Raw genomic sequence first — 23840 nt, forward strand, 5'->3', positions numbered from 1 at the left:
AATTTAAGAGGGTGGATCTCATGTTGTGTTCACAAAAACGAAAACAAATGTGCATTGGGAAACTTGGGAAGTGATAAATAGGACTATTACCTTGGTTTTGGTGATGGCATCATGGATGCTTGCATGTGTCCAAATTCATTAAACTGTATACATTAAATACATGCAGTTCTCTGGATACAATTAGATTTCAATAAAGCTGTCAAAAAAAATTAAAAGTAGCCTGGGACCTGAGAAGCTTATGGAGAAGTCTCAGGCCAGATATAAACTATCAAAGATTTCCCATACAGATTATTTTTCATTGTAACATATACATATTAAAAAGATCTTAAGGCCTAGCTGGTAAACTGTACAAAGTTGCACTAGTTTTCCTAGGAAACTCCTGTGTTCACATGTTGACTCTCCTTCATGTAATTTGTACTGTGTTGAATAAGTTACTTAAACTTTCTCTGCTTCAGTGTGTTTATCTGCAAAGTGGTGGGAACTCGCCAGCTGACAGTCAGTCTGTGGACATTTAATAAGATGATTATTTCAAGTAGCAGTAAGAGGAAAATATTTATCTATATACTTCTCTTGTGTAAAAGCCATTCATATCTTACTGTTATCTCTTCATTCTTTTGTACTATGAAGATCTAGAATTCAACATAAACATCAGTATTCCATCAATAAAAGTGCTGTTAATTAAATTATGTACCCACTTTCATAGCTAATAAGTAGTATTAATGAGGAAGTGCTTTTCAATTCTGTCATCAACCTTTTGGACTACTTGAAAAAGATATATGAGTTTGGTGGTAGAGTTGGGTGGTAGAAAAAGGACTAAGGAAAATAAATATATTTTTATGTCAGTTGAAAATGGCATTACGGTAAGGTCACAGAATGGAAGGCTAATGGGTGACCCAAGAATGGGAAAGAATATTTCCCAGAGGATAGACGCCAGTTGGTGTTTATCCTTACTTAGACAAGAACAGGAGGAAATTAGCTTAAATTTCATTTGGTTTAGAGTAATGGAAGGAAGCTATGAAATCTAATTCCCAAGGAATCTTTTCTTCAGAATAAAAAAGGAGACTTACTGCCTGCCTTGGTTTCAGAGCAGCCCCGACTCTAAGTATGAGAAAACACGAGATGAAGTTTTAGTCATCCATCTCCATAATCCCCTTCAAGGGAAGAAAACAAGCAATTATGAGCCTATTGTGCAACAGGTGTTTTCACTTGTATTCATTTAATCTTCACTGAAAATTATTTTTCCTACTTTGTAAGTGAAGATACAAGCTCTGGGAGATCTGTTTGCCCCAGGGCATGAAGCTAATGAAAAGCAGCATTAAAACACATCATCATGCACTTTACCTATTTCAATAAAGCCTTCCTACTCCCGTGGCACTCTTCATTTTTATCCTTATTTTTTAAGATTTAACAGATTGGAAAACAAAGTACATTGGTAATATAGCTATTATTTATTGAGATATCTAGTATATGTCCAACATAAGCAATGTCTCCCTAGACTATGACCACTAACATTTGAGATAAGTACAACTACTGGCCTCTTTCACAGATGGAAACCTAAAACTCTGGAGAGTTACACTGCTTGCCCTGGATCACACTGGTAGGTTGTGAATCCAAGATTTGAAATACACTGTCTGACCCCATAAGTTATGCCAAAGCAGCTGGATAACAGGGAAACTGTCAAGATTTGTGGTCTTATAGTTGGATTTGATTTGAATTCTTAAATTTTCGTTACCTTTACATATTATAAGCAGCTATTATAGAAACTTAATAGTCATTAAATATCAGTAATAAGCTCAGTTAAGTACATGGGTAAAGATTAAAAAGTGAATAGTGCCGGGCATGGTGGTACATACCTGTAATTACAGTGACTTGGGAGGCTGAGGCAGGAAGATCATGAGTTCAAAGCCAACCTCAGCAACTTAGGCCCTAAACAACTCAGTAAGACACTATCTCTAAATAAATACAAAAAAGGGCTGGAGATTTGACTCAGTGGTTAAGCACCCTTGGGTGGGTTTAATCTTAATCACAGGTATCAAAATATATATATATATATATATATATATATATATATATATATATATATATATATATATATATATAGTGAATGGTTTCTAGTCCAGAAATAAGTCTCTGGGCCTCTTTCTAAATACGTGGTATTTATGTTAGTGGACCAAGAAGCCGTCAATGTCTTGAGACATTTAATTCTCTTGGGGTTCTGGGACATTTATCGTGCTCCAGAAAGGTTTGGGATGTGTCAAAATAAATGCTAAGAAACCCATGTCTGAGGAGCTGAAGATGGCCTTTTAGCTCCAAAGGAGGTACTTCACCCTGATCTGCCAAGGGACTATGAGAACCAAGCACATCAAACCATGGAGCATCCAAATCCAGCACACACTTCATTTTTTGTTTTCATCAACCCACATGTATATAGAAATAAAAAGACTGGTATCGCTATACCGCCTGATTCACACTTCCTGCTTAGCATTGTTTTTGCTATTCTGGGTCTTTTATTTTTCCATATGAATTTCATGATGGCTTTCTCTATTTCTACAAGAAATGCCGTTGGGATTTTGATTGGCATTGCATTAAACCTATAGAGAACTTTTGGTAATATCGCCATTTTGATGATGTTAGTTCTGCCTATCCATGAACAGGGTATATTTTTCCATCTTCTAAGATCTTCTTCTATTTCTCTCTTTAGGGTTCTGTAGTTTTCATTGTATAAGTCTTTCACCTCTTTTGTTAGGTTGATTCCCAAGTATTTTATTTTTTTTGAAGACATTGTGAATGGAGTGGTTGTCCTCATTTCCATTTCAGAGGATTTGTCGCTGATATACAGGAATGCCTTTGATTTATGCGTGTTGATTTTATATCCTGCCACTTTGCTGAATTCATTTATTAGCTCTAATAGTTTCTTTGTAGACCCTTTTGGGTCTGCTAGGTATAGAATCATGTCTTCTGCAAATAGTGATAATTTAAGTTCTTCTTTTCCTATTTTGATGCCTTTAATTTCTTTCGTCTGTCTAATTGCTCTGGCCAGTGTTTCGAGAACTATGTTGAACAGAAGTGGTGAGAGAGGGCATCCTTGTCTTGTTCCAGATTTTAGAGGGAATGCCTTCAATTTTTCTCCATTCAGAATGATGCTAGCCTGAGGCTTAGCATAGATTGCTTTTACAATATTGAGGTATGTTCCTGTTATCCCTAGTTTTTCTAGAGTTTTGAACATAAAGGGATGCTGTACTTTGTCGAATGCTTTTTCCGCATCTATCGAGATGATCATGTGGTTCTTATTTTTAAGTCTATTGATGTGGTGAATAACATTTATTGATTTCCGTATAACAAAAACAGCATGGTACTGGTACCAAAACAGGCGGGTGGACCAATGGTACAGAATAGAGGACACAGAAACCAATCCACAAAACTACAACTATCTTATATTTGATAAAGGGGCTAAAAGCATGCAATGGAGGAAGGATAGCATCTTCAACAAATGGTGTTGGGAAAACTGGAAATCCATATGCAACAAAATGAAACTGAATCCCTTTCTCTCGCCATGCACAAAAGTTAATTCAAAATGGATCAAGGAGCTTGATATCAAATCAGAGACACGCCGCAATTCAAAATGGATCAAGGAGCTTGATATCAAATCAGAGACACGCCGTCTGATAGAAGAAAAAGTTGGCTAAGATCTACATACTGTGGGGTCGGGCTCCAAATTCCTCAATAGGACCCCCATAGCACAAAAGTTAATAACTAGAATCAACAAATGGGACTTACTCAAACTAAAAAGTTTTTTCTCAGCAAAAGAAACAATAAGAGAGGTAAATAGAGAGCCTACATCCTGGGAACAAATCTTTACTCCTCACACTTCAGATAGAGCCCTAATATCCAGAGTATACAAGGAACTCAAAAAATTAGACAATAAGAGAACAAACAACCCAATCAACAAATGGGCCAAGGACCTGAACAGACACTTCTCAGAGGAGGACATACAATCAATCAACAAGTACATGAAAAAATGCTCACCATCTCTAGCAGTCAGAGAAATGCAAATCAAAACCACCCTAAGATACCATCTCACTCCAGTTAGATTGGCAGCCATTATGAAGTCAAACAACAACAAGTGCTGGCGAGGATGTGGGGAAAAGGGTACACTTGTACATTGCTGGTGGGACTGCAAATTGGTGCAGCCAATTTGGAAAGCAGTATGGAGATTTCTTGGAAAGCTGGGAATGGAGCCACCATTTGACCCAGCTATTCCCCTTCTCGGTCTATTCCCTAAAGACCTAAAAAGAGCATGCTACAGGGACACTGCTACATCGATGTTCATAGCAGCACAATTCACAATAGCAAGACTGTGGAACCAACCTAGATGCCCTTCAATGGGTGAATGGATAAAAAAAATGTGGCATTTATACACAATGGAGTATTACTCTGCATTAAAAAATGACAAAATCATAGAATTTACAGGGAAATGGATGGCATTAGAGCAGATTATGCAAAGTGAAGCTAGCCAATCCCTAAAAAACAAATGCCAAATGTCTTCTTTGATATAAGGAGAGTAACTAAGAACAGAGTAGGGTCGAAGAGCATGAGAGGTGGGAGGGATGAGAGGTGGGAGGGAAAGGGAGAGAGAAGGGAAATTGCATGGAAATGGAAGGAGACCCTCAGAGTTATACAAAAGTACATACAAGAGGAAGTGAGGGGAAAGGGAAAAATAATACAAGGGGGACAAATGAATGTCAGTAGAGGGGGCAGAGAGAGAAGAGGGGAGGGGAGGGGAGGGGAGGGGGGGATAGTAGAGGATAGGAAAGGCAGCAGAACACAACAGACACTAGTATGGCAATATGTAAATCAATGGATGTGTAACTGATGTGATTCTGCAATCTGTATATGGGGTAAAAATGGGAGCTCATAACCCACTTGAATCAAAGTGTGAAATATGATATATCAAGAACTATGTAATGTTTTGAACAGCCAACAATAAAAAATTAAAAAAAAAAAGAGCCAATTGAGATCATCTGCTTCAATCCCTTTATCTTACAGGGAAGGAATCTGAAGACCAGGCAAGGTTAAGTACTTTCTCTAGGGTCAGAAAGCTAATTAGTGCCAGAGTTAGCAATAAGTCACTTCCACGAACAGACTTGCTTTCAAAGTGCATTCAATTACCTTGTACTCCTAAGTGACTGTTAAGAACACCCATGTAGCCAGGCAATCTCTGATGTTTCTGTGAAGTCAATGCAACCCAAGGGGATCTAGAATGAACTTTTCAACACTGAGCATCCTAAGTCAGCAATCTTTAAATTATACACTTTGAGTTAAATTATTTCCATTTGGTGTTCCTTCCAACCTTTTTCTGTCCAAAGTTAAAGTTTGGGCCACAGGAAACGTCCAAGTATTTTCATCTATTATTTAATGGATAAAAGATATATAAAACTTCAGATATACTTGCATATAAGGAATAAAATTATTTGACATTTATAAACTTTATAACAAATTTCTGAAACACAATTGTTTTGATTTCATAAATCCTTTTCTAGAATCTGGGTCAAGAATTATCCACTTTTCAATTGGTGAAAAAACTCAAAGGATATAATGTAATCCACTGGCATTAAGAATTTAACATACAGTGTTGCAAAGTATTTAAAAGTATTTTCACAAAGAACCCAATCCCCAAAAATCAGAGGCTGAATGTTCTCTCTGATATATGGATGCTAACACATAATCGGGTGGCAGGGGTGGATAGAAGTTCAATGGATTAAACAAAGGGAAGGAAGGGGGTATGGAAATAGGAAAGACAGTAGAATAAATTGGACATAACTTTACTATGTTCATATATGAATACACGAGCAGTGAAACTCCACATCACGTACAACCACAATAATGGGTCCTAATTAGAGTAAGTTTTACTCCATGTATATATAATGTGAAAATACACTTTACTGTCATGTGCATCTAAAAAGAACAAATAAAAAATAAAAAAGCAATATATTTCCTAGCTGTAGGTGAAGCCTAAATAAAAGGCAAGTGTTTATTTTTTTTTAAAGTATTTTCACATGAAGCCTATGGTAAAAGTCAATTTGTTTCAACTTGCTAAATAGATCCATCTAAAGATCCAGAGATTTGCCTTTGGGAAAGAGGGTTAAATTAGCAAAAGATAAAAGGCAAACATAAGTGAGCAAAACAACTTCTACAGGTTGGAATGGAATTGAGGTAAAAACAGCCAATCATTCAGTCAACAGATAACAGCAAACACCTACTAGTCTCCCACATGATAAAATAAAACAGAAATGAGCACATTAAAAAAAAAAAGAGCAAGAACAAATGGCTGGGGTTATAGCTCTGTGGTAGAGCACTTGCCTCTCACATGTGAGGCACTGAGTTCAATCCTCAGCACCACATAAGAATAAATAAAATAAATAAAGTAAAGACATTGTGTCCATCTTTTAAAAAAATGATAACAAAAGTACAGAATCTGTGGAAATGCATCCTGAGAACAAACCAAAACACTAGTTCCATCAGGTAAAAAAATCCTACACCAATTAACATATATTTTTGAAATACCATTTCGGGGTGGGTGGAGAACAAGACACACTGTCAGAGATGAGCTAATTCTGAGAGTTGTAAAATTATGTAGTTTGACACTGAGAATGCTTAAATTCTCACAACTTAAAATTAACCCAGAAAGCTCACACATTTTCAAAAATAGAAACTCTCTACCACACTTGACATTTCTGAAATGCATAAATGATGAAAATCGCCAATTGACAGTGTATTTTATTCTTAAAACGGAGTCAACACAACAGGGAAATGGCAGCAGAATCCATTTAGTGTAGTACATAAAGCCAAATGTTCATGTTACATGCCTAGTATAGGAAATCAATTTTGAGTAACTATTTCACAGCTATACAATACTCGGGCTTCAAGAACATTCCATGGCTACTTACTGTTAATTATTCTTAGATTTTCTTGTCCTAGGAAACATTCCCTGAAGTGAATCATTGAGATTTATGAATGCCACCAATAGAAGAGAATGGCAGTGTATCTAATTTCATGTCACGAAAGATATTCTGTTCAGTAGCAAGTTAGAAAGTATAGCATTTCCCTTTCTGCATCTATTGATGGTGAAAAGAGTTAGGACAGTGTTTTATTTTCATCAATTTTATATTCTCCAAAGGAGAATGTTTTCAAGGTGACCTCCCTATATAAAATTATTGACAATCTAGTCCTTGTTTCTTAACTCTGTCTAGAAAGGACTGATTGGGGATCCCTTGGCAACCCAGAAACTTACCAAGATAATCAACAGATTAGCAATTGTGTATTGCAAATGATCTGCATAATTTTCTTTAATAGATGCTATGTGCCAACCTCTGTTCTAAATGCTTCACAAATATTAAAATCATTTGATCTACTTAGCAGTCATAAAATCCCTATTAGGTATAAACCATTATTACCCAAGTTCCATATGAGAAAATTGAGACAAAGATAAATAATTTGTCAGAGGCCATATAACTAGTAAAAATATAACTAGTAAAAGTAATCCTACCTTAGAACTCAGCAATGGTCAACCTTTCTCCTTAAAGGACTCAGAAATGGTGATTTTGCCAGACTGTTTTTCTATTTAACATAGTAGGCTGTCAACAAGTACTTACTAATTTGAAAAAGACACATGATTTTTAAATAGATAAATCAGAGTTGTGGTTTATCCATGAGGAGAATCCCCTGTCAATAAAAGTCCCTAAAAGAAAAAGTTTTAAACCAAATACCTGTACCTTCTAACTGAGCATATCCAAGCATTATTGTTAGTCTTAATAATAACATTACTGAGAATCACCTTCCATTAAAACTTTAGATTCAGGATCAGGTCACTGTCTGTGAAAGGTAGAGTCCTGCTGCCACAGGGAGAGATGGGCTGAGCAGTAAGTCTCAAGCATGACACAGAGATTGCCTCAGATGAGGAGTGGTTTTAATATAAATTACCAAAAAAAAATTTCTTTTCTACAATTTCTATATCCACCTGCAAGTGTGACATGCTGTCATCTAACAATACACACATCTTCAAGTCATAATTTTAAAGATTATTTTCAAGAATCAAAAATAAAGTCAGGCACAGTGGCACACACTTGTAAACCCAGCAACTTGGGAGGTTAAGGCAGGAGGATTCCAATTTCCTGGCCAGCCTGGTCAAATTATCAAGACCCTGTCTAAAAATAAAAATTAATAAGGGATGGAGATGTTGTTCAGTAGAGTGTCCCATTTCCAATTTCTAGGACTACACATACACACACAAAAATAAATTAAAAATACAAAATAATAAACCAGAATCACAAATGAATTGGAAACACCATTTTACTATAATCCCATTTTTCCCACAAATATTTTTTTAAATAACTTCAGTAATGTTTGACTTGAGGAAGTACTGAGGAATGAAATTGACCAAATTATGTTATATACATGTATAATAAATCCCATTATTATGTACAATCATGATCTACCAATAAAAAATGACCTAAAAAAATTTTGACCTTATTATTTCATAATTTTAGCAGTAAATAATTTTTACATGACTAAAATTCAAATTAAAAAATGTAAAAAATGTTTTTAGATTTAGTAATTCCCATTAAACACATCCATAACTGAATTACTGATATATTTTATCTATTTAGTTCTATAGTTATAACAGCAACAAAATGTATAGTATCAACACTGAAGCTGCAAATATGAACTATTTCTTTGTTTGAATTAGAGTCCAGACAGTGAAACTGATTTCTCACAATACTACTTTAATCAATATTCTTAAAGCTCACTGCAAATGACATACCAAGAAAACAATACAAAAGCAATGTTCTGTAAAAGTACTTTTTGAATCAGAGATGGACTGAGGCTTTTTGATATAGTGATTTGTGGAGCATTAAATAAGGAATAAGGAGAAGTACCACCCTGGATGGCTTTTAAAAATGTACAAGTCTTTGATTCTATGAAATAATATACTTTTGCTAAATTATTACAAATCATCTCTACTAGGAAAAAAAGAATGGGTATTAGATGTTGTCTTAAGGGAAGATCTGGACCTATAAATTTCACTTCAAATTTGTATTGAAATTTAATTGTAACCTGGCATAAACTGTAAATTAAAATGGTTTTGGAAAAGCTGTCTCACAACAACCTATATAACCTAAATATTTTAAATTTATTTTCCCAGTAGAACTTCTTTTTGTATGTCATCTTATTTAAATACATTTTTGAAGAAAACATTTCATAATATTCAATGAACCTTAAGATGTTTTAGAGCTTAACAATAAAATCAGAAATTTATCCTGTGATATTCCTAAGTAATATCAAAATTTTAAATTCTGGCCACAAAAGCTCTGGCCCCTACAATGACAGAAGTTGGCAAGCATGCTCCTCTCCAACCTGCTGTCCCTCCCTCAAAGCCCTCTTGCTAAATGAAAAGACCTTTTGGTATTTGGTTGACTTCCAAACATTGCCAAAAATGCTCCAATGTCTTTCATGCCACTAAAATCCCTCTTGATGCAAATGCAATATAGTTTCAAGAATATTTAATTTTAGGCCCATAGTATTTTGATAGAAACTCTAGCTAAGAATTCCTGGATGAAGAACCAAGCAAATATCTGACATAGAGGGTAGAAACAGATTGGTGTTTCTTAACTATAGACTCATTTTTTTTTTAATTCTACTCAAGTGTTTATGTTAATAGTGCTAAGAACAACAAGAAGTGGTTAAGGTCTTTATATCCCCTCAATTACTGTTTGCTTATTAAAGAATAAATTATCTATTTTGTACAACACTGGGTTTTACTTCTGAACCTACAATTTTACATTTGTCCCTTAAGCCAAGTAACAAATTTACTAACACACAGTGTGTGTGTATGCATACACTTTCATAGAAAGACATTTCACTTGTATGAGGGAAGGACTGAGGCACCATAAAAAGTACAAAAGATAAGAATTTGCATTCACCTATCACATGCATGAAATACAAAATAATTTTTTGCACAGAGGTAAATGATTAATCTAGGGTCACACTGTTGGCAAGTCTTCCTTTGGCAAAATTATCCTACAAGTATTTAGGACTACATATCAACTTGAACTTTCCTTCAACTCACCCCTTTTACCTCTCTGTGAAGTAGTAAATCCTCTTGATAACAAAAGGCAGATATGTCCAATGAACGAATACATTAGATATTAACAAATTCGAGTCACTTTGTAGAATGTGCTCAGTGTTTCCAATGTTTTCATCTCTGCTAAAGGGGTTTGAGGTTGGTAGGGATAATATTATGACTGTCTGCTTTTTACAGATATTAAAGGCAAGTCTATAGAATAATTTACCTGAGAGCACACAGTTTAATAAAAAAGTGGACCAGCAATTCAAATTCATGTGGTCCCCTCAAAATTCCAGAATGTAAACATTTGCTCACTTCTTGCAGCCATATCGCTTCGTAAAATGGTCTGGGGCTGCCAGAAAAGCAGTAATGTCTGACTTTCTGCAAATTTACAATACTCTGTATGCCTTGCCTAATTCTATCTCATTCTTTCTTGTGTTTTGGCCATGTTTTCTACAATCTCCTGATAAGTTCTTTGAGAGAATAGATCATAATCTTCAGCCTCTGTGGAACTGCCAACAACTACTAATACAGAGCCAAGGATCTGTAAATTTCTTTTAAACACTTGTTCATTCACTAACTAGAGGCAAAAGTTGTGGGAGGCCCAGTACAAGGCTGGGAGGAAATTTCACAGCACAGGAAAATTGAGCTTATGTATTATCCAATTCTATATTTTTATAATTATATAGAAGTTCACAGATTTTATTTCTTTCCTATTTTCAAAAAAAAAACTATTGCAACAATTTTTTTATGATACTATCTAGTATTTTCAGTGAAACAGAGTCTCAAACAGCATTGATGGGGAAAATAACCTTCCTGGATTGGATTTATCTGTGTGTAAATATATTATTTTAAATTGCAACCCTAGCAATTTTACTTATAAGAGTATTTCCTAAAGAAATAACTCAAGTGCATCCCCCAACTTTCAGCTTTGACACATAATATTAGTAAATAATCAAAATACTTGTTACAAGTTTTCAGACTCTGGAAACAGTGTGTGGAATAGCCAAGTCAGTTCTTTGTTTTCTAAATAACTTTCATATAATTGAAAATTGCTTCTATATGTTTTACTGTTTCTATTTTAAGGTCAGAAATTTCTCCATCTGTGCCAATTAAATTTAGCCTGAAGTAGTCACGTACCTTAATCACATGATGCTTTTCCTGGAACACAGGAATCTTAAACATTTGGCACCAATACGTTGTACCTTTGTTTGGGATGGGGACCTGTCTTAATAAAAAGGGAGGGGGACACAGAGTCACATTCTGTTTGTCATGTCATTTTAAATACAGTGATGTAAGCCAAAACTCTCACATACCCTTTAAGTAAGACCATTCTTATGGTCATAAAACCTAAAGAAACTTACGTCCTGATTCACTAGGTCAAAGTATGGTAAGGCTGTAGGCAGCATGCTGTTTTTTTCAGGATTCAATAATCGCAGACTCTTGGTGCCTCGATTGGAATCATGGTACTTGGGGCCAGCTTCTCCCACATCTTCCTGGTGGTAGGCCCAGATCACTCTCACCGTGCTATCCTGATGATCAGACATGGCATGTTACCTTGCAGAAAAGCACTTTCCTCACCTGATTTGAGTTTAAAGAATTCCATTTAGAGCCAAATGTAAAAATAAAGAGAAAAATGACAGCTGCAGTTGTCAATCTGGTCTTTAACATTGATTTCATAAATTTGATTAAGTCATTAAGGATCCAAATAGGTGAATTACTTTTGGGAAAGAATTATCATTCTCAGCACACAAGATATGTGTCCTCAAACAGATTATACTTTTCATGAATCAATGTCAAGCCAAAATTCTAAATCAGCAGCCAGTAGTTAGAAAGCAAGTGTTCTCACTGTGTAGCAGGAACTTTGGAAAATTAAAACCTGCCCTAATGTGATGAAACATTTTTGGGGGGGGCGGGGGTAGAATTCAAATTGAATGAAAATTAAAATTACCAGAAGATTTTTCCTTTTGCAATAGGTTTTTTCCAGTCATACATATGTATTAGCAGAAAGGGCAAATGCAGAAGGAATTTCTGATTCTGGACTTGTTTTTTATAACAGAGGCAATCCATAGTCACTTTATGACTCTTGGGAATTTCCAAGGGACTGGGGTACCAAATTAGGGAAAATACTATCAGGTGTAACTGGTTTCTGAACCACCAAGAGAGATTGCCCAGGGGGATGTGGGGTGGGAAAGGTTTGATCAGGTACAGAGAAACTGTTCAGTCCTTCCTCCCACAGAAAAAGGTGTTTTGCCAAACCTTAATAAAACTTTGAAAACAGACAATAAAGCAAAAGCTATTCATTTTAAATGTTCTCTTTGCTATATTCTTTCTTAAAAAGTCAAATGACTATAATTATTTTTCCAATTAAAGTATAATTGCACTGTATATTACACAAAAGTGATCCACTTCTTTACATGTGTGCTTTCTTCCTCTTTTACTCCTCTGCTGAAAGTTAATCAGAACGACTTCAGATTTTTTATATTCCCATTTTTTAAAATCCTAATTTAGTGAATAAAAAAGAAAATTTTATTGTTCTATGCAAAATGAAATTAATGCAAGCAGTTCATGGAAATTTCCAAAGTGCCACATGAATTACACGTCCTCCAAATATTTAATTTGTGTATGCATAAAGATATTAATTTTGCATGAAAGCTGAAAATAAGAAATCTCATATAATATGTCAGCAGGTGATTATAATTAGCTGACTATTCATCTTGATTTTAGAAATTTACAAAGATGAATCAGTTATAAATCAGATGAATTATATTCTAGAACTTGGACTCATAATTCTTTCTTGAGTAATACATTCAAAACTTTATTGACAATTTTTACATTTTACAGAGAAGTTGAATTTATAAGTAAGCTTATACAAACTTTAAAGGGCTCTTCAAAATGTTAAAATCACGCAAAGCTACCTTTACTGAAATCTATAGTATTGGAGAGGTTTTTTAGCTTTTGAAGAGATTTTCAAAAATAGTCCCAAAACCCATATGACTTTGTTGTCAATTCTTCAGTACTTATTTCTTTTATTCTTTAAAGTGTCTCACAAGTATAAATATACAATTTAGTCAAACATGCATTCACTCATACTGTCCTTACCGTTATGCTCTTGTCATTTAGGTCACATGTCTGCAGTTCTCTGGTAAATTCAATTATTGTGTGTGTACTGTTTTCCATGGCATACTCCAGGTGGTAATCTTGCTGAGTATCTTTTTTCAACTCTTTATTTGCATTTGTAAAATAATCCTGTGGAAAATATTAAAAAAAAAAAGAATAGTCTAAGTATAGAGTGTAAAGAATTTCAGAGAATTTACCAGAACCTGAAAATCACAATTCTGGGTTTTCTTAGTACAAAGTCTTTTACCTAGACCCATTTTATAAGTCCTGGAAATTTCCTCCAGAAAAATGCAGAATAGATTTACAATATCATAAAATATTAAAAAAAAAAAGAATGAGCGGGGCGCAGTGACACATGCCTGTGATCCCATAGTCTCTGGAGGCTGAGGCAGGAGGTTTGCAAGTTCAAAGCCAGCCTCAGCAAGTTAGTGAGGCTTTAAGCAACCTAGTGAAACTCTGTCTCAAATGAAATAAATAAATAAATAAAACAGGCTGGGTGTGTGGCTCAGTGATTAAGCGCCCCTTGGTTCAATCCCTGGTACCAAAACAAATAAATAAATACATAAATAGATAAAAATTTTTAAAAAGAATGAACACTCCAGGTCACTGAGGATTTTCCCTTCATTGTACAAATGAAAAAGGGGACTAATGTCTTACCCCAAAGCGAAAAGAGCTAGCATCAAAGCCTTAGAAGCAGCCCTAAGGTCCACACTTTCCAATATCACACCTGGTGAAGCATCCCTTCACCTTCCATAAAAACCAAGAGACCCATGGGAAGGATTCAGAATGAGTTTTAATGGTGCATGCTTATTATAATGAAAAATAATGAGAAAATATGCAAAACAATGAAAGTAGTTAAATTACATGATATTGGGAAATCTAGGGAAGTTTTGTTTTTGTGGATCAGCCTTAGTTTCCTTACTAAACTTGCTCAGTAGTGTACAATCCACTTTTGGTGGGGGGTAGACAGGGCAATGGTCAGAACATGGGCTTTGAGATCCAATGACTAGGATCTGACCCCTTACTGTCTCCATACAACCTTACAGAATTACTGAAATCAAACGTTGAGAGCTCTGGTTTTAACATTAGTAAAATGGGGGTAGGGTGTGTGGGGGATGTGTGATAGATATTTGTTTCTAGATTTTGGGCTATAAAACAATGAAATATAGTAGGGGTGCCTACCATGGTTAGTTCCCATTCCACACTAATTTTCTTTCTTATTTGGCAACATAGTTTATTTTTTCCCCCAAAAAATATTTCCCTATGCTCTTTGCCACTGGCTTACTATGCTGAGAGCAATCCTGCTATTAACATTCACCACTATAACACATAAAACTTGCCTTAATTATACTTCTTAGTACCCCAAATATCTTGTTTTTGGAAAAAAAATGAAAATTTTCTAGAATGTACATGCTGAATATAAGTAGTTTTATTAAATTTTATTAAAATTTACTTTAAGACTTGATTAATGTTCTTGACTGAGAAAATACTTTATTCAAAAAAACTTAAAGTTCATTCATTAAAATCTCAAAAAATTAGTAAATTTTTTTACTCTAAATTTTTTTTAAAATGTCTATGAAAGTCACTCTTAAATGGATGGTATTTGGCTCTTTTATTCCTAGCACCTTTTTATGATAACTATCAAGTGTGGATAAATTTAACATCTGAGGTCTACAAATTCTTTAATATGGTCAACCCCAAACTACTTTACCCTGGTAACATTAACTACAACTTATGTTCTACATACCTGGCCCTGTTTAAGCAAACTACATGTATTAACTCATTTAACTTCCATATGAAATCTATGAGATGAAACTGTTTTCCCATTTTGCAGAAGGACCCAGAGGCAACATGTCCAGCATTCTACAGCTGAGACACTGAAAAGGCAGTATTCAAATGCTAGCAGTCTGACCAGAGGTTGTATCCTTCTTCACTACACTGTAGCCAACACTGTTGGGATAGAATAGGTGCTTTATTCCTGTTTGTTTTTTCTGTATAGAGAAAAGAGCTACATTAGGGTTTTTTGTTTTGTTTTTGCTTCATTCATTTTGTTTCACAGAAAATGTTACCTTTATGTAGCTAAACTTGGGGTTTGACAAAAATTTTACTCTGAGAACCAGGCTGCAACTGTTAAAGCAATTTAAATGAAGTACTAGTATGTTACTGAGATGGGCCCATTTGCATCTCATACATTGTCAACGGAAAATGAAATAACAAAGCTTACGAACAAAGATTTAGACCAACTGTGCTTTACACTAAACTCAGATTTCATTACATTATTCATGCAATCACAGCTTTTGCAAACAAAGAGAATCCAACAGAAATTGTAATTAGTTGAAAGAGTAGAATAATTATCCTAGTCTGTTTCCAAAACCATTAATTCCACAAAATTTCTAGCTTGCTTGCCAATTTTCCATTCATTCTATTTCCACTCAACACCATCAATTCCTTCCAGCTATTCTACCTTTGTATGGCTTTTCAGATAATTTAGCTATGGGGAAATGGGAGAAGCTTCACTCACTTTGCTGTGATCCCTTGAGCTCATCTATCCTGTGCAAACCAAATAGCACCTGATATTGAAAGACAGTTGACAACTATTTCAAAGTTATAGCACCTGATGAAAATGTGATTGTCTAAAAGGAGCAATATCTTCAAATTTAGTGAGGGAAATATGGTTGGATCTTATTAAAACTAAAAATGTGAATTAACCTAACCATTGCTGTAATTGCAGCATATTTTTTTCTGATTTTTCAAACTTTAGGGAATATTCTGGAGACACAATCTTCAGTTTTGATCATACTATACCCTTGTTATCCAATAGTATACTTATTCACAGGTTTACTTCAGCTTGGGCCCTCATTAATAGTTGGAAATCCACAGGCTAATCTTGTTTTATCAAGAGACTTCCCAAAACGAATAGTCTAAACCTTCTCCATACAAGATAACCAACATTTGTGCACCCTGAGCTTACATCTCACATCTCACCTTAGTGAGAGAATTTTAGCTATGATACATGAGAGCTCCTGCCCTGGCTTCTTTCTATCCTAGAAATATCCTTAATGTAATCATAAAACCTACTCAATCTAAAATAAAGCAGGAAAAAATAAATAAATAAAACGTATGAAATAAAAAGAAAACAAATCAAAATGAAATGAAGAAGAAACATCACAACAGATTTTAAGACATTCAAAGGTCAATGATATCTATAACTTGGTGCCAAAAAACTAAATGGATAATCCAGATGGGAAATAAATGCCTTGAAAGCCACAAGCCAGAAAACTCTCAAAAAACACAGATACTGTAAATAGCCCTACAACTTACTAATAGGTAAAGACCTTACTACAAGAAAATTGTAGGCCAAGATGCATTCACCTGGAATTTTACCAAATATTTGAGCAACAGAAAATACCAATCCCTCACAAACTTTTCCAGAAAATAAAAGAAGAGGGAGTATGTCCCAAGTCATTATTTTTACTCCAGCATTATCCTAACACCAAAGCAAAAGATGTTACAAAAAAGAAATTATAGATTGATATCTCTCATTGGACCTAGATGCAGATTTTCTTAAAAAAGCAATAAAGGTATCTATTAGCAGACAGAATCCAACAACATTGAAAAGGGGTAATATATCATGAGTGCAGAGTTATTTAAACATTAGAAAATCAATCACACAAATTCATCATATCAAAAGTCTAAAAAAGAAAATCATATGATAATCTCCATAAATGCAGAGAAAAAAAAAACATTTGAAAACATTGACATGTGGCACAAATCTCTCAGTAATCTAGCAATAGGTCTGTCCCCTACCTTATAAAGAGTACCTATAAAAGGCCTATAGATAGCATCATACTTAATAATGAAACACTAAATTCTTCCTAAACTTAGGAGGAAGCCCTGGGATCAAGGTATCCTGCTTTCTACTTAGAGAAAACCCCACTGTTGGTTATCCGCCTCTGACAGTTCATCTGTTCTCGGTTCCATTTTCTCCTCCCAATCCCTAAAAAAAAAATGTTTGGCTTGCCATTGCATCTTCTGTATTCATATTTTACCCTTTGGTAACCTCATCTAATCTAAGTTTTAAATCATCACTTTTAACTCAGTATCATATGTCCAAAATTTGTTTCACTTGTCTTACTGTTGTTTCAAATGCAATAAGTCCAAAATTGTACTTAATCCTTTACCTGTAAGATTTGTTTTCCAGATTTTTTTTTTTTTATTTTACTGCCACCCTCTCAACTATCCAAACTCAAAACTGCAGTTTTCTTTAACTTCTTTGCTACTACTGCTACCTTCACAGAAAGGCTCCTATGAAGAATTCCTTTGAAATAATAACCAACTTTGTATTTCTATCTCATTTCAATTGCCATCTCAGTTCAGACTCTACCATTTATACACTTCTGTCAAGATCTTCCTTGTAAAATCATTCTCAATACATCACTGCAATTTTGTCACTAGTATATAGTATAACATCCTAAAGTCTAGTTTCCCAGTTCCCTAAAATTCAGCCTGACCTGGACTTTAAGGTTATCTACTGTTTGATTTTGTCATATAATACTATTTTCTATTTATGATTCCCTTCAATGCTAGACCATTTTCTATCTTTTTGCTTTTGTTCACATTCTTCCTCTCTCTCTCCTACTCTTATTAATTTTTTTAGCTGTAGATGCACAAAATGCCTTTTATTAATTTATTTATTTTTATGTGGTGCTGAGGATCAAACCCAGTGCCTCATGTGTGCTAGGTAAGCTTGCTCTACCTCTGAGCCACAACCCAGCCCTTCTCTTTTAATGCAACCAAGGCACCTCTCCACGAACTCCATCTATTGAATCCCTTTCCTTTAAGGCTAAAGATTCCATTTCCTCTGTGAAGTGTTCCTTGATCCTTCCCATGGGAAGCAATTATTTCTTTTCTGAATCCTTATTCCTCTACTTACATCTTCATGTAGTATGCATGTGATATACTGTAGACATTGGATTATCTTCTCAACCATGTGGCAATTGACTAGAAACAGCTAAATCTCATTAATCCAGTTATAAACATGCACCATTAGAACAGTTGTTCACACTGTAAAATGGAACCCCCCAAAAGCAAGTTGATAGATTATTTCCATACTTGCTCTCAAATATATTTACATATGGTTACGACCTGGTGTGAAATGTGTTTAGCCAGATGCTAGAATGAGTTTGGGGCCACATGATTTGCCATGGACACACATCTGGCACTGAGATCTGGAAATGCTGTTCTGACCTTTTAGCCCCTATGTGGACATGAATCTTAGGAGACTGACATTAGTATTTAGAAAAAAGGATTTATGCATGCAACAATTCTGAAATCCTTTTTTACATGGAGAGCATTGCCTATCTATTTTAAATAATAAAAAAACTGAGAGAAACCATGTTTAAGAATGTGTTCTAATTTATATCCCCAGACTGACGTGCATATTGAAGATGCTCTTTGAATATTTGTGTACTTTAAAAAGGAGCATCTACCTTTCCTTAATGAAGAGATTATTTTGAAAATAAAAGAATGCAAGAACTGTCATGTGACATTCATGTCTTTAAGGTGGAGGAACAGTTCAACTTGATGAGACACAAATATTCCTCAGGGGTACCTTTTGTCTTCCTTTGTACTAATAAAATACATGGATATCAATCAAACACAACTTTAATGGTGCCAAAATTATACAGCAAAACAACATATTGACAAATATTAAAGCAAGTTACTTGAGTAAAAGGAAAAAAAAAAGGCCAAGAAACAATTCTGGGCTCCAAGATTCATACCATTCAACTGTTTTTCCTGGGAGGAAGAAAAGGAAGGAAACATGACAGCAAACCACTCAAAGAATGCTCTGTCTTGAAATGAGATGTTGAGATGCAGATTGGGTAAGCCTAAAAATAAGTTGGATGAGTTGAAGAGTTTCTGACAGTTTGACAAAGGGATAATGTTATTCAATTGGAATAATCATTGGGCTAGTTATTGTTTTATTACTGTCCTCTAGAAAAGAAAACAAAACAAAACTGAAGAATGGAATGGACATAGTACAACATTGACCAAATAAGTGTTCAAATACAGATAAAGTCACCTACAAGTGGATATTTACAAAACAATAATATATAGTGCTTTTCCAGCACATTCTTAGTATATCTGATCTCCACCTTTAAAATCACCCCACTCCCTGTTTCACTCTGTAAATGGATATCCATATATACCCACTGTGAACTCCATGCCTCAGCCATCTTCCTACTAAATATTCTAGGAATTTTCAAATAAAAGTAGGAACATGGATCATAGTACGCATTCATTGTAATGGTCTAATGTCACGATCACTATAAAAACGTAATTATATCGCATATATTAAATATATCATATAAATACATACAGATTCTATATTGTAAATATATATTATATAGGTCATATATGTTTATATATCGTAAAATACTGATAAATAGAAGTTCCCACGAGAATCATTAAGAAGCCAGACGTGGTGGTACATGCCTGTAATCCCAGTGGCTCTGGAGGCTGAGGCAGGAGGATTGTGAGTTCAAAGCCAGTCTCAGCAAAAGTGAGTTTCTAAGCAACTCAGTGAGACCTTGTCTCTAAATAAAATACAAAATAGGGCTGGAGATGTGGCTCAGTGGTTGAGTGACCCTGAGTTTAATTGCTGGTACCCCCTGCCCCCCAAAAAAAATCATTAAGAAAATGGACTTCATGGAGATAAGAGATTGGGGAGGATTCAAAGAATCATGATTCTATGCAAAAGAGTTCAAGAATAAAAATATGCAGTTTTTTTGGCCTTTTTGTTTTGGGTTTTTGTTGTTGTTGTTGTTTGTACTGAGAATTTACCTCAAGGGTGCTTAAACAATGAGCCACATCCCCAGGTCTTTTTATTTTATTTTATTTTATTTTTAATTTTTGAGACAGGGTCTCATTAAGTTCCTTAGGACCTCACTAAGTTGCAGAAGCTGGCTTTGAACTTGCCATCCTCTTGCCTCAGCCTCCTGAGCCACTGGGATTCCAGGCATGTGCCACTGCCTTTGACAAATATGTTGATTTTTAATAATGTAAATGTAAAGGCTGGTATGCAGAGATCATGTTAGTTTGTACTTAAACCACTTTAATACCTTGAAAAGTGAAATGTGAAATAGTTACCCCATATGAATTGTTTTATGTGCATTTCAATCACATTTAGCTGAAGTACTTAGCTCAGCTTCAATATGGATTTTCCTTGGGGTATTATTTTTTTGCTTTCATTGTGGAATAAATATTGATCATGTATTTTTCTAGATAAAATACTTCCTGGCACCCTTGAAAATTTGAGTATCTAAACCCTAATAATAGAGTTAATCTTCTGCTGTGTCACAAAAACATTTCTCCTGAAACATGCTCTCACAAAATCCTTTTTTTCATTGGAATCTTTTATGCTTTGAAAAAATTATGAAATATATAATTGAGGTTTCAAAATGCTGTGTGGCAACTGTAAAATAAGTCACCAACAGCAGAAGTTGGCAGGAAGTTGAAATTTATCATTTAACATCATAGCAAGAATTACTGTCACTTTCAAACTAAGAAAACATACCAAAAAAGCCAGCTTTGATAATCAGCAAGATTGCTGTGACCCCTTGTTCAAAAACATGATTACACAGATGTTAAATTGGTTCTCATTGTCAGTCTTTTTTTTTCCCTGTCTCTCTTAAATAAAATCTTTGCTACAGAATAGAGCTTTGAGTGGCACTGTGTTAAACAGGATGAATTGAAAACTCTTATGGGTGTAATAAAACATATGAATAGACTTTGGTTCAGCTTGAAGAACTGAATGTAAGCACAGCTGTGGGACAATCCTTGAGAAAAATGTTACCATCTGTCATCATTTTCTTCAACAGGTGCCTGCAGTTTTTCTTCTGTTTCTAAATCTCAAAAGCCTTGTTAATTCAAACATTTGTTTGTACTATCTATTTCTATAATAAGTGTTATGGTGGCTTAATAATATTGATAGTATAATAATAAATATTTTCATGGTAAAGAGAATCTTTGAGCAGAAAAATATCATGAGGCTGTATAAACAACCTTTATAAACACAATCCTCAGGTTTCAATAACTTTAAAAAGTCATTTCTTTGTTAATCTTAGAAATCTAAATGGAATGTCAAAATAGAAGAGTATTGCACTTTAGAACCCACTTCAGATAAAACAGAAACTCTCCAGGTCTAATCACGGATCTTTCAAATGCCTATTAAAATGCTAAAATATGAACCCACAGCCTATGTTCCTAAAAGAAAGATGCCCATTTGAGCACCCTGGGTGTTTGTCAAAGGCCACCTTCTGAAACACATATCCTGGATTTTCTACCACAGCCAAACATCTCATTTTTGTTTTCATGTTGATTAATTTAAAACTTTTCACTAAATTATAGAATTAGCAGAAATACATAATAAAATCAAAACGTTCATTGTTTACCTCTAATAATATAATTCAGCAGAAAAAAAAACAAATTCAGTTTTCACTATTCAAAGAATATTCTTTTTCTTTGCCCTATTCCATCATCTAAATTTAAACTTCTCCTAACTGTCCATAACCATTTTATGCAAGGAATAAAGCTCAATTCTTCTGCCTGCCTGCCTGCCTTGCTCATTCCCTCCATCCTTCTGTGTGTGTGTGTGTGTGTGTGTGTATGTGTGTATGTATGTGTGGTGTACTACTGTGGCTATCTGTGAGGAATAAAGAGGAGGAATAAAAATGGTGGCCTTGAGATACCTGGGAGTGCTGTGGTGGTCTCAAAGTCTTGAGTTTGAGAAGTAGTGGTAAAACTGGAGAGAAGTGAGCATATTTTAGATTTGTATAGGAGGAAAAGTCAATAGAACTTGAAGATGGGTTTTTATTTTGTTTTTAATTTCTTATTTGTTCTTTTTAGTTATACATGACATAGAATGTATTTTGACATATCATACATGCATGGAGTATAGCTTCCTATTTTTGTGGTTGAACATGATGTGGAGTTACACTGGTCTTGTGCTCACATATGAACATAGGAATGTTATATGTAGGATTAATTCTTCTGTCTTTTCTATTCCCATCTCCCTCTTTTCCTCCCACTCCCACCTGTCCCATCTCAGTGAACTTCCATTCCTCTTCCCTCCCCACCTGCCCTCCATTGTAAATCAGCATCTACATATCAGAGAGAACATTTGGCCTTTGGTTGTTTGGGATTGGCCTATTTCAACTAGCATGATAGCCTCCAGTTCCATTCATTTACTGGAAAATATCATAATTTCATTCTTCTTAATGGTTGAGTAATATTCCATTGTGTATGTGTACCATATCTTTTTTTATCTGTTCATGAAGATGGGTTTTTAGATAAAGGGTGAAGGAAGGAGAAGAAAACCAATTCCTCATTTTTTGACTGGAGCTAACAAGAAGTGCCATTTACTGAGATAGGGAAGGCTGGGAAGAAACCATGTTGAAAGTAAATCACATGAAGTTTGAGAAGTCTACCTAAATACTGGGGTGGGCAGGTCAGGAGGTGAGACTGTGCTCCTAGAGAAGGCAAAGTAATGTACCAATGGGAGGCATAAAAGGGGTTTAGAAACTCACCAAGTTTACATTTGCCTTTGTTCGTGAGGCCCTCCAAATTCTTGCTTTCAAGCATATGCAATTGGTAAAATATTCTTTTCTTCTTTATTATTCTTCAGATTTCAAGATGAATAAGTAGCGATTGTAAGTAATTCAAATATACTAAAGTTTACAACAGGGAAGGAGACTAAATACTCTTGTGTCATTGGAACAGTTCATTGCACACAAAGACTAGTTGTATTTCTTGTGATACGTTTAAAAAGCAGTACAGACAGTTTGTGATGGCTAATTATCTTCCCTTCTGTCCATTTTTTGAATAACCTAAAAGTATGAAGGTGGAGTGAAGTTATTTCCAGCATCACACTCAAGTGAACCCGAAAAATGCCTAACTCTGGCTCTGACCAAGGAAGATTTCTCTCAAAAATAGTTTTTCAAAGAAACAATCACAAAGCGTTTACACTTAGAGTGATGGCTCCTAGCCTCACCAGGCAAACCCATTCAATTTCAATACCTCTGGTTGTCAGGAATGAATTTCTTATACCAAGTTAAAATCTTCCAATATTAATTAGGATCTACTAATTGCACTCCCCCCCTTTTCTGGAAAAATAATACATAGTATCTATTCATTATTTTTTGAGGAAGACTGTTTACTACTTCAAAGACAATCATCATTTCTTTTCTAATTATTGTTTCTCCAGGCAAAACACTGCCAGCTAAGTCTCATCCGAATGCTCAGATTTCCAGCAGTTTCAACCTCCTTGTAGTTCTCCTTGGAATGCTCCCACTTACTCACATGCCCTTTAATAATGCTGTTCCTAGAAGGGAACCTCTGATCAGCCTAGGACAGGGTGCTATGTCAGCATTACATTCATTAATGTGAACAGTAGAGATTATAAGGTAATATAACGTGTTTAGCAGCAACATTATAGAGAACTTAAAATGAACTAATATTTAGATCTTTTTCATATGAATTCTGATTTAATACAATGTTACACATTTTGTACATATATGGCTAATTTTACTTGAAGCAA

General features: G+C 34.8%; 1 protein-coding gene across 1 annotated transcript in view; it reads right to left on the reverse strand.

Annotated features, from left to right (window-relative positions):
* Positions 1 to 23840, reverse strand: part of Moxd1 (monooxygenase DBH like 1) — an 82751-nt gene that overhangs the window by 49174 nt on the left and 9737 nt on the right. Inside the window, exons 2-4 of the mRNA XM_046448521.2 lie at positions 13226 to 13372; positions 11488 to 11655; positions 11264 to 11347 (exon numbers count right to left, since the gene is read on the reverse strand). Of these exons, the coding sequence (XP_046304477.1) occupies positions 11264 to 11347; positions 11488 to 11655; positions 13226 to 13372 (399 nt within the window). The remainder of the gene's footprint in view (positions 1 to 11263; positions 11348 to 11487; positions 11656 to 13225; positions 13373 to 23840) is intronic.

Source organism: Marmota monax, unplaced genomic scaffold (assembly GCF_021218885.2).
Source record: "Marmota monax isolate L192 unplaced genomic scaffold, Marmota_monax_Labrador192_F-V1.1 WCK01_AAM20220418_F8-fsc00030, whole genome shotgun sequence".
Taxonomy (NCBI): Eukaryota; Metazoa; Chordata; class Mammalia; order Rodentia; family Sciuridae; genus Marmota; species Marmota monax.